General features: G+C 35.3%; 1 protein-coding gene across 1 annotated transcript in view; it reads left to right on the forward strand.

Annotated features, from left to right (window-relative positions):
* PDGFC (platelet derived growth factor C) overlaps positions 1–12704 on the forward strand; it is a 123397-nt gene that overhangs the window by 81754 nt on the left and 28939 nt on the right. The window contains exon 3 of the mRNA XM_007432353.4: positions 10937–11117. Within this exon, the coding sequence (XP_007432415.1) occupies positions 10937–11117 (181 nt within the window). The remainder of the gene's footprint in view (positions 1–10936; positions 11118–12704) is intronic.

Here is a 12704-nt window from a genome sequence, read left to right on the forward strand (position 1 = left end):
AGTTATGTATTAAATTATTTGGCTAACTGATTTCACAAGTTTGCTTCTTGTTTGAAAAGTTATATTACATAAGATTGGTGACCTAATGTTTTTTCTCCCATACCATCTGTTTGGTACAGTTTAGAAAACATTTTATTTTTTATGAAATACTTCACTTGTGTGTTCTGTGTCGAACAGACTGTTGGAATGAAGTAAACTAGTTTGTAGTATGAAAATATTTGGTAAATGAGCATAATACATAATCCAAATGTATTGCTTCTAAAATTGTTTCATGTTAGTACTGTTGGCTCTGTTTCTAATAGGGTTATTTTTCCTTGCTGTAATTTTAGATCTTGTTTCTGTCAGGAGATTCTGGGAACAATTAATGTTGAAGGACCATTTTCCCTGTTCTTTAAAAGGAGTACAAGAAAGGGACATAAAAAACAGACTCTTTACTCCTGACCTTATGCATTTTAATTGTACAACACAGACCAGAGATTTGATCAAAGAATCAAGATACTTCTGTGTGATTTTATAAATAGCGGTCAGGAATTAAAGGTAGCAAAGACGTAGAAATTCCATAATAAACTAATGATATATATTGGTTAGAATTGTTACATTAGCACAAGTACAATAATTCTAATCAATGCATGGCATTAGTTTTCCTGTTCCTAGAAAGCTAAATGTTATTAGATTCTCTTACCAGCTTCAGAAACAGCTAATTTCACTGTTTACTAATAAGCAATCTCCCTCCTAGAAGCAGTTACTTCTTTATCTGTTTCTTTGGTTTTGTCTCCTTTTCTTGTGTAGTTTAAATGTCCATCTCATCAAATGATATAGATTTAGTACTATAATAATGTTGCTGTTTTATTAATTTTATATACGGTGCACTGTGTATAACATAAAAATATACTGAATTTCATTTTAATGAACTGAGGGTGATTCATTATTGAGGAAGGTCTTCTGAGCTGGAGAATATAGCACTATGGGGACATATCTTTTGCAAGATGATGTCCTCATGCATATGTTACATGCTAAATCTTTTGCATCAATGTACTTTACTTGCATGATGTCATCAAGAATGATTAATGTCATTTGTTTCAGTTAATGTCAGTTGCATGCACACACATGATGTAATTTGCTGTTGTGAGCCACCCAGAGTTGTTTAAGATGGGTGGCCATTCAAATCTTTTAAATAAATAAATAGTTATGCAAATGATGAAAATTCATGCAAATGATATAAATCTCAGAGGAAAATGTATGTGCTGCAAGCAAAGTCCATTACATCAGGGTCTGATAAAATGAGGTTTGACTGTAACTTAGCCCTCTTATGGTTGTTGTTGTTTAGTCGTTAAGTCGTGTCCGACTCTTCGTGACCCCATGAACCATATTGCGCCAGGCCTTCCTGTCCTTCACTGCCTCCCTGAGTTTGCTCAGTTTCATGCTCATTGCTTCAGAGATGCTATCTAACCATCTCATCCTCTGCCGTCCTCTTCTCCTTTTGCCTTCAATCTTTCCCAGCATCAGGGTCTTCTCCAAAGAGATCTCTCTTCACATTAGGTGACCAAAGTATCTGAGCTTGAGCTTCATTATCAATCCTTCCAATGAGCAATCAGGGTTGATTTCCTTTAAGATTGACTGGTTTGACCTCCTAGCAGTCCAGGGGACTCTCAAGAGTCTTATTACCTCTTATGGTAATCAAGCCTAAATAAAGTTTAATGGGAGAAATATTTGCTTCTGTTGGGTCTTTCTACAGCCAAAATTCCTGTAAGAATCATCCTTCTAGAAACTGTTTCAAGACCAGAATATTAAATGTATTTCATAAAATGTGTGTCATCAAAACTGTAGACTATTCAGCAGTGTGCTCTCCCTACCTGCACTGTAGCAAAAAAAAAAAAAAAAAAAGTTTTTGATGCCGAATGAATGATGGTGGATGCCCATATATCCTATACTTCCCTGAAAAGTACTATCTCAATTGGACTTATTTCTGAGTGGATACATATACAAAGAATGATGTGTTGTGTATATGTTAATTGGTTTAACACAAACATCCTGACATGGATATCAGTGTATAGTAGTAGTAGCATGCTGGTACTTCTGACAGTTTATTTCTATCTTCCCTGTTCTCCATATGTTCAGTTCAAGAAAATACTGCATGCATTATATGAAGTAGAAACAGTTTATATATGTTGATCCATAATAAAAAACGTGTTTTTCATAGGTGCCATTCTGTCTCGTTTGTGCTGTAACAGTCTAATAAAACTTTTTGTGGAAATAGTTTCCCTTTGCTGGACTGGTGAAAGGAATCTGCCATCTCAGTATTGATTGTAGTTATTAATGATATCTCTACATCAAAAAAATGCCTGAAGAAACTCAAAATAAAAGCACTGAGTTCTAGATCTTTGAAGTAGCTGCCTTTGCATTTGACTTGCATGTATTTAAAACACTTATATAGCCGTGCCTCTTATAAGGAACTCTGGTTGCTCCCAAACAACAATTAAAACAACAACATTATACAATTAATATATACATACTGTATATCTATTAAAACCACAAACAGTAAAAACCTGGCAAACTTGTTCAAAAACTTGAACAAGCAGTCCACCACAAAAGTTCTCATCAATCTCACCCTATCCCAGTGCTTGGGGGAAAAGCCAAGTCTTATGTGCTTTTTGGAAGACTAGGAGGGTGGGGACCTGCCAAACTTCAGGGGGAAAGGTGTTCCATAGGGCAGGGGCTGTCACGGAAAAGGCACACTTCCTAGACCCCATAAGATGGCAATGTTTAAGGGAAGAGACTAGGAGCATGCCCACCCTATCTAATCTGGCAGGATGGATAGATGTCCTTAGGGAAAGGCTCAATTAGAAGTTACTAATTAGAAGCTCAAATAATCAAAGTCTTAAATATATACTCTTCTCCTAATGTTTTCTTCATTCAAGTGAGGGCATCTGAGAATCTTCTTTCATATCCCCTTACAGAAAAAAGGTGACAAAATGAGTTGTAACAGTTGAGAGAAAAGAAATGCAACCACAAGAGGGAGAAGAAGAATTTAAACAGCTCTGTTTTCTTCTTAGGGCAAAATAATTATTTGGTCACACTTATTGTTGGCTGTTTCTAATATTTTGATGTGTGTGTATTTTATTTTTATGAAGTAAATATTTTAAGAAGGGGATGTTTTGTTTTATCTCTTAAATAAATGGAAATACCTATCCTGAAACTGTTTGGTTCTCTTGGGAGTATTAACTACAGTAACTGTAACATCCTTATTCCATTGTTTTTTCAGTATGTAAAATTGTGAATCAAACATTTTCATTGGGAGTGAGAAATGTAATATTAAAGTGTTTTTTTGTGCTTGAGCATCAGTTTGTACACAGAAACAACCATACAGAATCATATTGTATTCAAAAGTTTTTAAGTTAGTCTCTATTTCTGGATATGGTGAAAAGGTCCCTAAAATTTAGATACCCTTTGTCGATTGATTGATTATGTGCCATCAAGTTGTTGTTGACTCTTAGCGACCACATAGATAGATTTTTTTCATTACAATCTATCCCAATCTGGTCTTTCAGGTATTCCAGTGGTGCACTCATCACCACCTGTAACTGAGTCCATCCACTTTGTTGCTGGTTATCCTCTCCTTCTCTTTCCTTTCACTTTTCCAAGCATTAGAGCCTTCTCCAGAGAGCTAAGTGTAGAATGTGTCAGAATTTGGATAATTTAAGCCTGGTAATTTGTTCCTCAAGTGAGAACTCTGGGCTGATTTGTTAGATGATCCATTGATTTGTTTTCTTGGCTGTACATGGTATTCTCACATCTTCTCCAACATCAAAGTTCAAAAGCATCAATACTCTTCCTACCCTGCTCCTCAAAGTCCAACTTTTACTTCCATAGAGTGTCACAGGGAATACTATGGCATACATGATTCTGATCTTTGTAGGTATAAACACATGGCATTTGAATATCTTTTCCAAGGCCTTCATGGCTGCTTGTTCCTTTACTGTTGATGGTTGAATCTAAAAAGCAGAATACATCCACCTCTTCGATATCTTCATTGTCAATTATAAGGCTGGTTGTTGTACCTGTTGTCATTAGTTTTGTTTTCTTTATGTTTAATTTTAGTCCCATTTTTTCACTGTGCTCTTTGACTTTTATTACTAGAGCATGTAGATCCTTTGTATTTTCAGCTATCAGATTAATATTAGGTTATTGATGTTTTTGTTTCCTCCACTGTGAATCATTTTATATTTTATATCCATGTGGTTTTCTTGGTTTATACCAGGAGTGGTTTACTATTGCCTTCTCCTGCATAGTATTAATTGATACCTTTGCTGTTGTCATAAAGTGATCATCTACCTCCAGTGTCTTCCTGTATTGTTGCTTCCCGATATAGGTGCCTGCTTGCTTTATCTGGACAGCTGGGCTGACCTTCATGCTTTGGGTGACCCTGCTGGGAATATATGCCCTTGGCTTACACTCCTGATGTTCTTTGCATATCCCTCCCAGGAGCACACATACACTGCCATTATGAGGCAGCACAGCAGGACTTGAGGGGGCTTTGTCAATTAGAAGACAATATAGAAGTTAGGGGAAGCAACATCAAAATTTTCATATCATTTTAAATGGGCACGTTGCCTTTTAGTATTTCAATTTTTTTCTTTCTATGCTGATGTATTCACCGATAGAATTTATATTTTTGTGGCAAATTGCCAAAATGAAAGATTAGATGCCTTCTATAAAAATAATTTCTCTGCTTAAGATCAAGTTTTGATAGTTGGCATTAGGTAATTTTAAGCTAAAATAGAATTTCAGAAGAATTTTGTGGACTTTTTCTCAGTGTTAATGGTATATTCCAAATATTTTTAAATAATTTAAAAACGATATAAATATTTGGTTCTGTATTCTATCTGTATAAACCTTTATATTAGAAATAAGTCCCATTGAATTGTATTGGGCTTATGGTAACATAAGGTTCAGTGGGCTTGCAGTCTAAATAAAGCATTGTATAGTAATAATAAGACTATAAATTTCTAAGGAAATATATTTACTGACTTGTAGGGATTTTGGAATGTGGTGGGGGTGCTGGCATAAAAATATTGAAAGGTTCTTGTAGCTTTCATACTACTGACAAAAATTCATTTTCTAATGTAATCTGCCCCTGTAGAAACATTTTTTTTAAAAAGCAATCCTTGTAGACTTACAGAACATTAAAAATCAGTTAGATCAAGGTAATATCAATCTAATTCCATGGTTCTTTTTAATATACTTTCAACGTTAATAGCGATAATTATATGAAAGTATTAGGATTAACTCGTCAAAAACCACCAGTTGGTGTCTGTGGTTCAGACAGCTCTATCCATGATATACTCTCACCTACAACATGGAAACACCACAAATGTTACAGAATCTTAGTTTTATTATTATCTTTCACAATGCCTCAACTTTCAGTCAACATGTATATAAGAACCGATATTGTGACCTGTTTCTAATTCAGCATTATTCATATAAATCTAATGACTAACATTCCAATTTTACTCAATCTTTGTTTTTCCAGGGATAAATATTGTGATGGAATTGTTATTATGAATCTGCTGTGTGCTAGGATTCCTTTTTTTTTCTTTCTTTCTTTCTTTCTTTTCCCCCCTTGCCATTCTACGTTGGACACAGGAAACCTGGGAAGCAAAGCTGACTTAATAGGTTGGAATTGGTTGGAGAAGAGACAAAGCTGTTCAAGGCTACTTTACTTGACTAAATGCTACATGGAGAAAATGGGCATTGAAAGTAACGCATGCAATCCGAGAGATGCTAAATGCAAGGTTCACATTAATAATATCTTAAAGAACAGTTAATCATTAATCCTAAGGTTTCTTGTTTTAAGACAGATAAATCATGTGAAATAAACCTTTTTTCTTCTTTTCCATTTATACATGCAAAACATGGGAAATCTAATCAAATACCAAGGATAAAAATGTACTAGCAGTGGGCTTGTAATTTCAAACAGACCAGCATGTATTATCGGGATTAAACGAAGAAGGACTAAATAATAGTCAAAGTGGTTTCAGTGGCCAACAAATTGTAGCAACTGACAATCAGATTTTGATATAAAAGTCTTGCCTTACAAAGAATTTAAAAAAAAATGTTTAGATTATGGGAGAGGGAGAAAAAAAGATCTTAAATATTTTTCTTGGCTGTATGATTATATTTGTCACCTCTTCTTTTTCTTAATCCTCCAATTTTTGTAATTGTTCAGTACAATTTTTTTCCTCTTAATTTTTTAAATAGCTAATAAATATCTTTTTAAAAAACTCAGACAGCTGGTATCTTCTAGTAATGTGGAAAAAATCAGTTGCTTGTAACTTATGGTGGGAAGAATAAGTTATTTGTCCACATGGAACAGTCTGAGATCAGATCTCACATGGCTTAATCAGACAGATTGAAATAGAGGATTAAAGAAACCCAGTTCCTTCTTTTCACTCATCAAACATGATCTGCGCATTTAATTTTATTCATAATTTTCAATTTGGATTCTGTGAGCTGCCAAGAAGGCATTTAGAACAGCCCAGTGTCTGGCTCCTGGAGCAGTGTAATTTCTATCTAAGGATCTCTTGTCTCCTCCTCTCTCAGGATGCTTTTTTATTGATTAGTTTATAATGATTATTAAGTTTATTTCTGAATTTGTTCTCTCATCACTTCTTTGAAACAAGGATTATTATAGATGTAGAAAAGCTGCAGCTATATAAGAAAGTTTCAGAATAAAATCCTTGCTCTAAAGCTTCTGTGATAGCACTTTTGGGTGTGTGATTTTTCCATGAGAGTGGAGTTGGGGTAAAAAAATGGTTAAATTCCATCTAATTGTTGTCACAATCCTTACAACTGATGCTGTTTACAATTTTCCAAGTCCTGTACAGAAACTCGAAAGATTTATTTAATGTCATGTCTAGTTTAGTTTAACTCAGAAAGTCTTTTCCATACATTGTATTAAGAGGAATACTGGGTTTTGGACACTGAAGAATGGTTTCTATGAATAGATCTAGTATGGAGCATGTAGAAGGAACTTGGTGTAGAGGACGTTTGTACTACGTTCAATTCTGGATGCAGTAGCTACCACTGATAAAAGTAAATATATTACTAAGTTCATTTCCTCTCATAATTAAATGAGTTCATCTACTTGAAAACATTAAAAGAAAAAAATCTGTTTCTGTAATTATATTAGGCAGTTAAGAGTATATTTGTTCTGTAAAAATTCCTAAATACTGTAGAACTCTAATAAGAAAAAAAAACAGAGTTGGAAAGTTGCCACTGAGAGTTCCTCACTACATGCTTTCATTGCTCTTCTTTGATGTAGTGGAGATATTTTCAATTCTGGAAACCAAATTTACTATAATAGACCCACCCTCTGTTTTTGAATTTTATTACGCCAACATGCATTGTCTATAAAAATAGGCTTGTTTTTGGAAAGCATGAAAGAAAATAAGTAATCTTTAAGCCCCTAAGGATGTCTGAGAAGAGATGTGGTCATTATAAACTGCTTTAAGTATCAAGTATGTGCTGTATCATATTGCTGAGAGAAACCTACATTTCACTGGACAATAAAAGCAGGCTTAGTAAAGCCCTTTAAATGCTGATTTGGACAGTGCAATACAATACCTGTGATTCTATTACAAGGATTACAATGATCACCTGGAGACATGAGGTTCTGGTTGTCAGTGATTGTTTCACTTCATGTATCAAGTATTATATCACTTTTCAACATTTCAAGAACTTCATTGATGTGTGTGTTTGATCTTCACATGTTATTTTAAAAAGTTTATGTAGGCAATCAAAACTGTTTAATTATTAAGTAAAATACACAGTATTGCAAACAAAAGATTAAAAAAAACATATGAAAAGGATTTGGACTCAAGAGACAAAGCAATCACCAAGAAGCCAGGTTTGTGTATTGCTTAGATTTTAAACAACTGAGTAATACATTTGGTGTTTGATGCAGATAATTTGAAGGAGTATTAATAATTTCAAATAAATGGTTTTATTTTTAACTGTAAGCAGGCCCAGTAACTTAAACATATCTACCTATTTTGTTTGTAGATTGAACCATGGCTTCTATCGCAAATTCTGTTTTGTAAATGTGAGTTAACATTTATGGACCAAAACTTTCGTATTTTCCCTTTGATTAGCAGCGTTGCAAATTCTGCTTAAGATTAGAGCAGATTCTTAGTCATTGAAGAATGGAAGTAAAGTGTTAAAGACAAGGAAAGTGAAGAATTATGTATTAATCAAAATTAAATTTCAGGTTCATTAACTATTGGTATTTTGCAAAACAACAGGAAGAAGCTAGGAAGAGGTTTTCAAATAGAGTGGATGACCATCTCTTGGGGCCAGGAGAAATTGGGTAGTGGATTTCTGCACTGAGCAGGATGTTAACATAGGTAACTTACAAGGTCCTTTCCAGATCATGCATTCTGTGATCCTAAGCTCTTGGTGTTACTTTTACTTTGTGTAGGAGAAGAAACAAAAGAAGTTATTTCTGTTCTCATGGATTCTCATGGAGATTGCACTGGCAATTCTCATGGAGATTGCACTGGCAAAGAGGATATTTACATTACATATTCTCAGTCCAGTCGCAGCAGCAGTGAGAAGTGAGCAGGTAAATGGGTAGTGAAAACATAAGGAGTATGGAAATTTAGGTCATTGGTAACATGTATAATTCTAGAAAACTCAGTGTTGTTTTTTTTAAAAAAACAGCATTCAGAAAATAAATATATTAAATATATTACAAGGAAAGTGCATATAAAATATATCTAAAGAAAATATTGTACACAAATCCATTACAAATGTTTAATTACAAATATGCATGTCTTGAAATAGTGTGTACATTTTCATGTAATGTCTTTTTTAAAAAACATGAACTAAAGCCAAATAAAATAGACTGAAGTGGGAAAGAATAAAAAGTGAAAGTGCAATTGACAAAATCATTTACTTGAGATTTTGTGAAAGCAGCCTTTAGATATTCATGTTTCAAATGTCAGAAACATAAACTAATGCAAATAAAATCAAACAGATTACAGTGGTACCTCTAGTTACGAACACCCCTCCTTACAAATTTTTCAAGATATGTCCAGCTCCGGCCCCAAAAATTTACCTCTACTTGCGAACTCTGCCTCGAGTTACGAACCGGATCCGCGGCCATTTTCCCTGCTGCCACGCGGTCGCAGCTTCCTGTGGGCGAGATTGCGGTAGCAAGGAGACGTTCGGTGAGGCTTCTGGTGTGTTTTGTGGCGTTTGGAAGGTTTTTGAGGTTTAAAAATAAAATGCATATGTTTCAGAACTGTTTAGCCTTCTTTACATTGAACCTTATGGGTGAAATTTACCTCTGGGTGCGACCAAATTCGGAGGGCGGATTAGCCGTATTTACATTGAACCTTATGGGGAAATTTGCCTCGTGGCGTGACCAAATTCGGAGGGCGGAACGGATTAACCGTATTTACATTGAACCTTATGGGAAAATTTACCTCAAGTTGCAACCAACTCGAGTTGCAACCAGAGTCACGGAACGGATTAAGTTCGTAACTAAAGGTACCACTCTACTTTGTTCTGATTATCAGTTCCAGGTAGCAACTTAGAAGCAGCATTTAATGTTTTGCTTTGAATTTCTTTTTTTTTAACATTGTAAAATGCATATTTGTATCTATTTTCTGCTGCATATGCGGGTCCTAAATGGTATGTGATTTCCCATTCAGAACATCAGAGCTGGGTTTGAGAATATTTAGTTTTTTAAAAAATGTATGTCTGTATGTGCAGAAATGTACAGATGGGGACCTAATTCAACAAGTAACATGTTTCACATATCCAGGGGTGGCAGAATTAGAAGGCTATTATGTGATCCCTCTGATATTCTGGCAGATGCTTGGCTCCAGTTTTAGCAATGATTTTGGTATATTTACTGTGGCATCACATTTGAAAGATACTGAGACAGTGATATAATTGTAACCCTTAGTCATATAAGCAATTTATATTCTGAGAGAATCCCATTTTGAGAATTGCAAGTATTTTTTTTAATTAATGTGCAAACAGAATCATTAATAGTTTGGTTTCTTGCCAAATAAGTCTTAAAACATAACTGCAAGAGGAATCTAGATGCCTAAAATTGTGAAATAGCATTTTTTTCAATTAAAGCATCTCTTGATTTCAGATTTTTCTCCAGGTACATTAGTTGCTTCTGTATTGCCCTGTATTATTGTCAGAACTGGAATGCGTTTTACATTAAGTCTACAGTGTTGTTTAAATATACAGGCAATGAATATCGTTAAAGTAAATATTTGATTTGTAACATCTCTGAATTAAAGAATTGGTTTATTAATGTATTAACCAATTAATGATTAAGAACCTTAAAGATATTAAGTATGATACTGAGACTAATTCAACAAAAGATTTTTTTTCACATCTTTGAATATTCTGGAAAATGTTTGAAAAAGGTTTGGCTGTCATTCTCATTATGCTGAATAAAATGGATAAGGGGACATGTATGTATATAATATAAACTATTACTTTTTGATTCAATAATCATAGGTTTGTTAGAAAGATCAATACAGTTTAAGATATTTAAACTGTGTACATTTGAACTGTATACAAAAACCTTGGAATTTATCACTAAAGAATTATGGATTTACTAAACATAGGAAACAGCAAAAAGGACTACTTTTCAATGTGGTTATATCTATTTTTGTTATTGCCTTTTTCCTTTTATTGTTTTTGTGATTTTGTTTGTTTAAAATACTTTGCTACTCATATACTTGTATGTAAATGTATATAAATACTCATATAAATACTCATTGTATATAAATACTCATATACTTGTATATAAATGGGTTTTGTCTTTATGACTTTCTCTTATTCATAAATATTCCTGTGTTCATATTACAATGATTAAATGGTATGTGTATGTATATATATTTTGCTGTAGGTATGACTTTGTAGAAGTTGAAGAGCCTAGTGATGGCACTATCTTAGGGCGGTGGTGTGGTTCTGCTACTGTTCCAGGCAAACAGATCTCTAAAGGAAACCAGATCAGGATAAGATTTGTTTCTGATGAATATTTTCCTTCTGAACCTGGATTCTGTATTCATTATAATCTTCTCACAACAGTAAGTAGCATATTTCTATCTTTTGATTCTCAAAGCATAATGATAAAAGATTAAGGATTAATGCAATAAGTGGAATCATAGAATTGGAAAAGGCCACTGAGTCCAACCTCTGGCTCACTGCAGGAATCCAGTGTAAAGCATCCCTGACAAATGTCAATACAAGTAGTTCTCATTTAGCAACTGACTCAGATAGGGACCATTCACAGTTATAATGGTGATTAAAAAGTAACTTTGCGACCAGTCCTTGCATTTATGACCTTCGCAGGTCTGTAAAGCAAAGGAAAGCTGAAGGAAGATAAGCACAGTTGCGGTTTCACTTAGCGACCGCTTCACTTAACAATTGAGTTGCCAGTCCCAGTTGTGGTTGCTAAATGAAGACTTTGAAGTAATCCCTCAAAGGAGAGCTAAAATATGAAGTGTAATCTGACTGGAGGTAAAGGAGCCTGATTACTTTTTTTACTGCACTTCTGCGTGTACTACTAAAGTAGAAATGGATGTCGGTGGAGGCTACTCAAAAAGTAAATGATAGCTGGAAAAGTATTAAACATTTCTTCCATGTTTAATTTTCTTCTACTCCTGATTGATTCACATAGGATGGATTTTATATCTGTTCTAATCTTAATTAATCAGATATCTTTTTGGAAATTAAACACTTTGTTTTCTCAGTGATCCAAGTCATGAAAGTGGGAAGGCATAGCTGTATAAGTTGATTCAAAATTATGCATTTTGGATTTGTTTGCAATACAGGTAGTCCTCACTTAATGACCCTAATTGGGACCAGCAACTCCATCGCTAAGCAAAGTGGTCATTAACAGAAGCATCATATGACTGCCCCACTTAGTGATGTTAGTTCCACCAGTCCCTGTTCTGTCATTAAACAGGGATCCTGAGCAGTTGTTAAGCAAGGACCACCCCAATCCAATAAATCCTAATCCCAATCCAATTGCTAAATGAAGACTTTGAAGTAATCCCTCAAAGGAGAGCTAAAATATGAAGTGTAATCTGATTGGAGGTAAAGGAGCCTGATTACTTTTTTTACTGCACTTCTGCGTGTACTACTAAAGTAGAAATGGATGTCGTTGGAGGCTACTCAAAAATTCCCAGCTTGGTCCCTCCCAGCCCTGGGCCTTGGTTTTTCCAAGGCAAGGGACTACCTTCCCTTCAACTCCCCCCATCTGCCAATCTCTGCCCTTTTGGCCACCCTGCCCAGCATGAAGAGGCCACTGTATTCCCCCACTGCCGCCCCCAGTGGACTTTCCTCTCTGTCCTCTTCAGCATGATCATCATGTTCTTCCTCTGCTCTGCTGGGCTCACCCCCCCCCCGAGGAGTGTTACCTCAAATTCCACAGTATGGCAAGTAACCCTGTTGCCGCAGCATGCCAAGCAGTCCCTGAGCAACAGCACACCAAGAAGCACCTGCTTAGGAGCCCACCTCCTCTGGGTGCTTACCAAATGAGAAGCACCCCACATCGTTCGCTTGGACCCATCTTGCCCATGATTCCACATCCGCAGGTGCAGTCTTGCAAGAGCCACACCTCCTAGAGTGGCCCTTGCACACTGACCTGACATCACCAGCCAGCGGGACAT

This window comes from Python bivittatus, unplaced genomic scaffold (assembly GCF_059951505.1).
Source record: "Python bivittatus isolate LINGU-HERP-01145 unplaced genomic scaffold, Pbiv_v1 ctg000070_np1212, whole genome shotgun sequence".
In the NCBI taxonomy this organism is placed as follows: Eukaryota; Metazoa; Chordata; class Lepidosauria; order Squamata; family Pythonidae; genus Python; species Python bivittatus.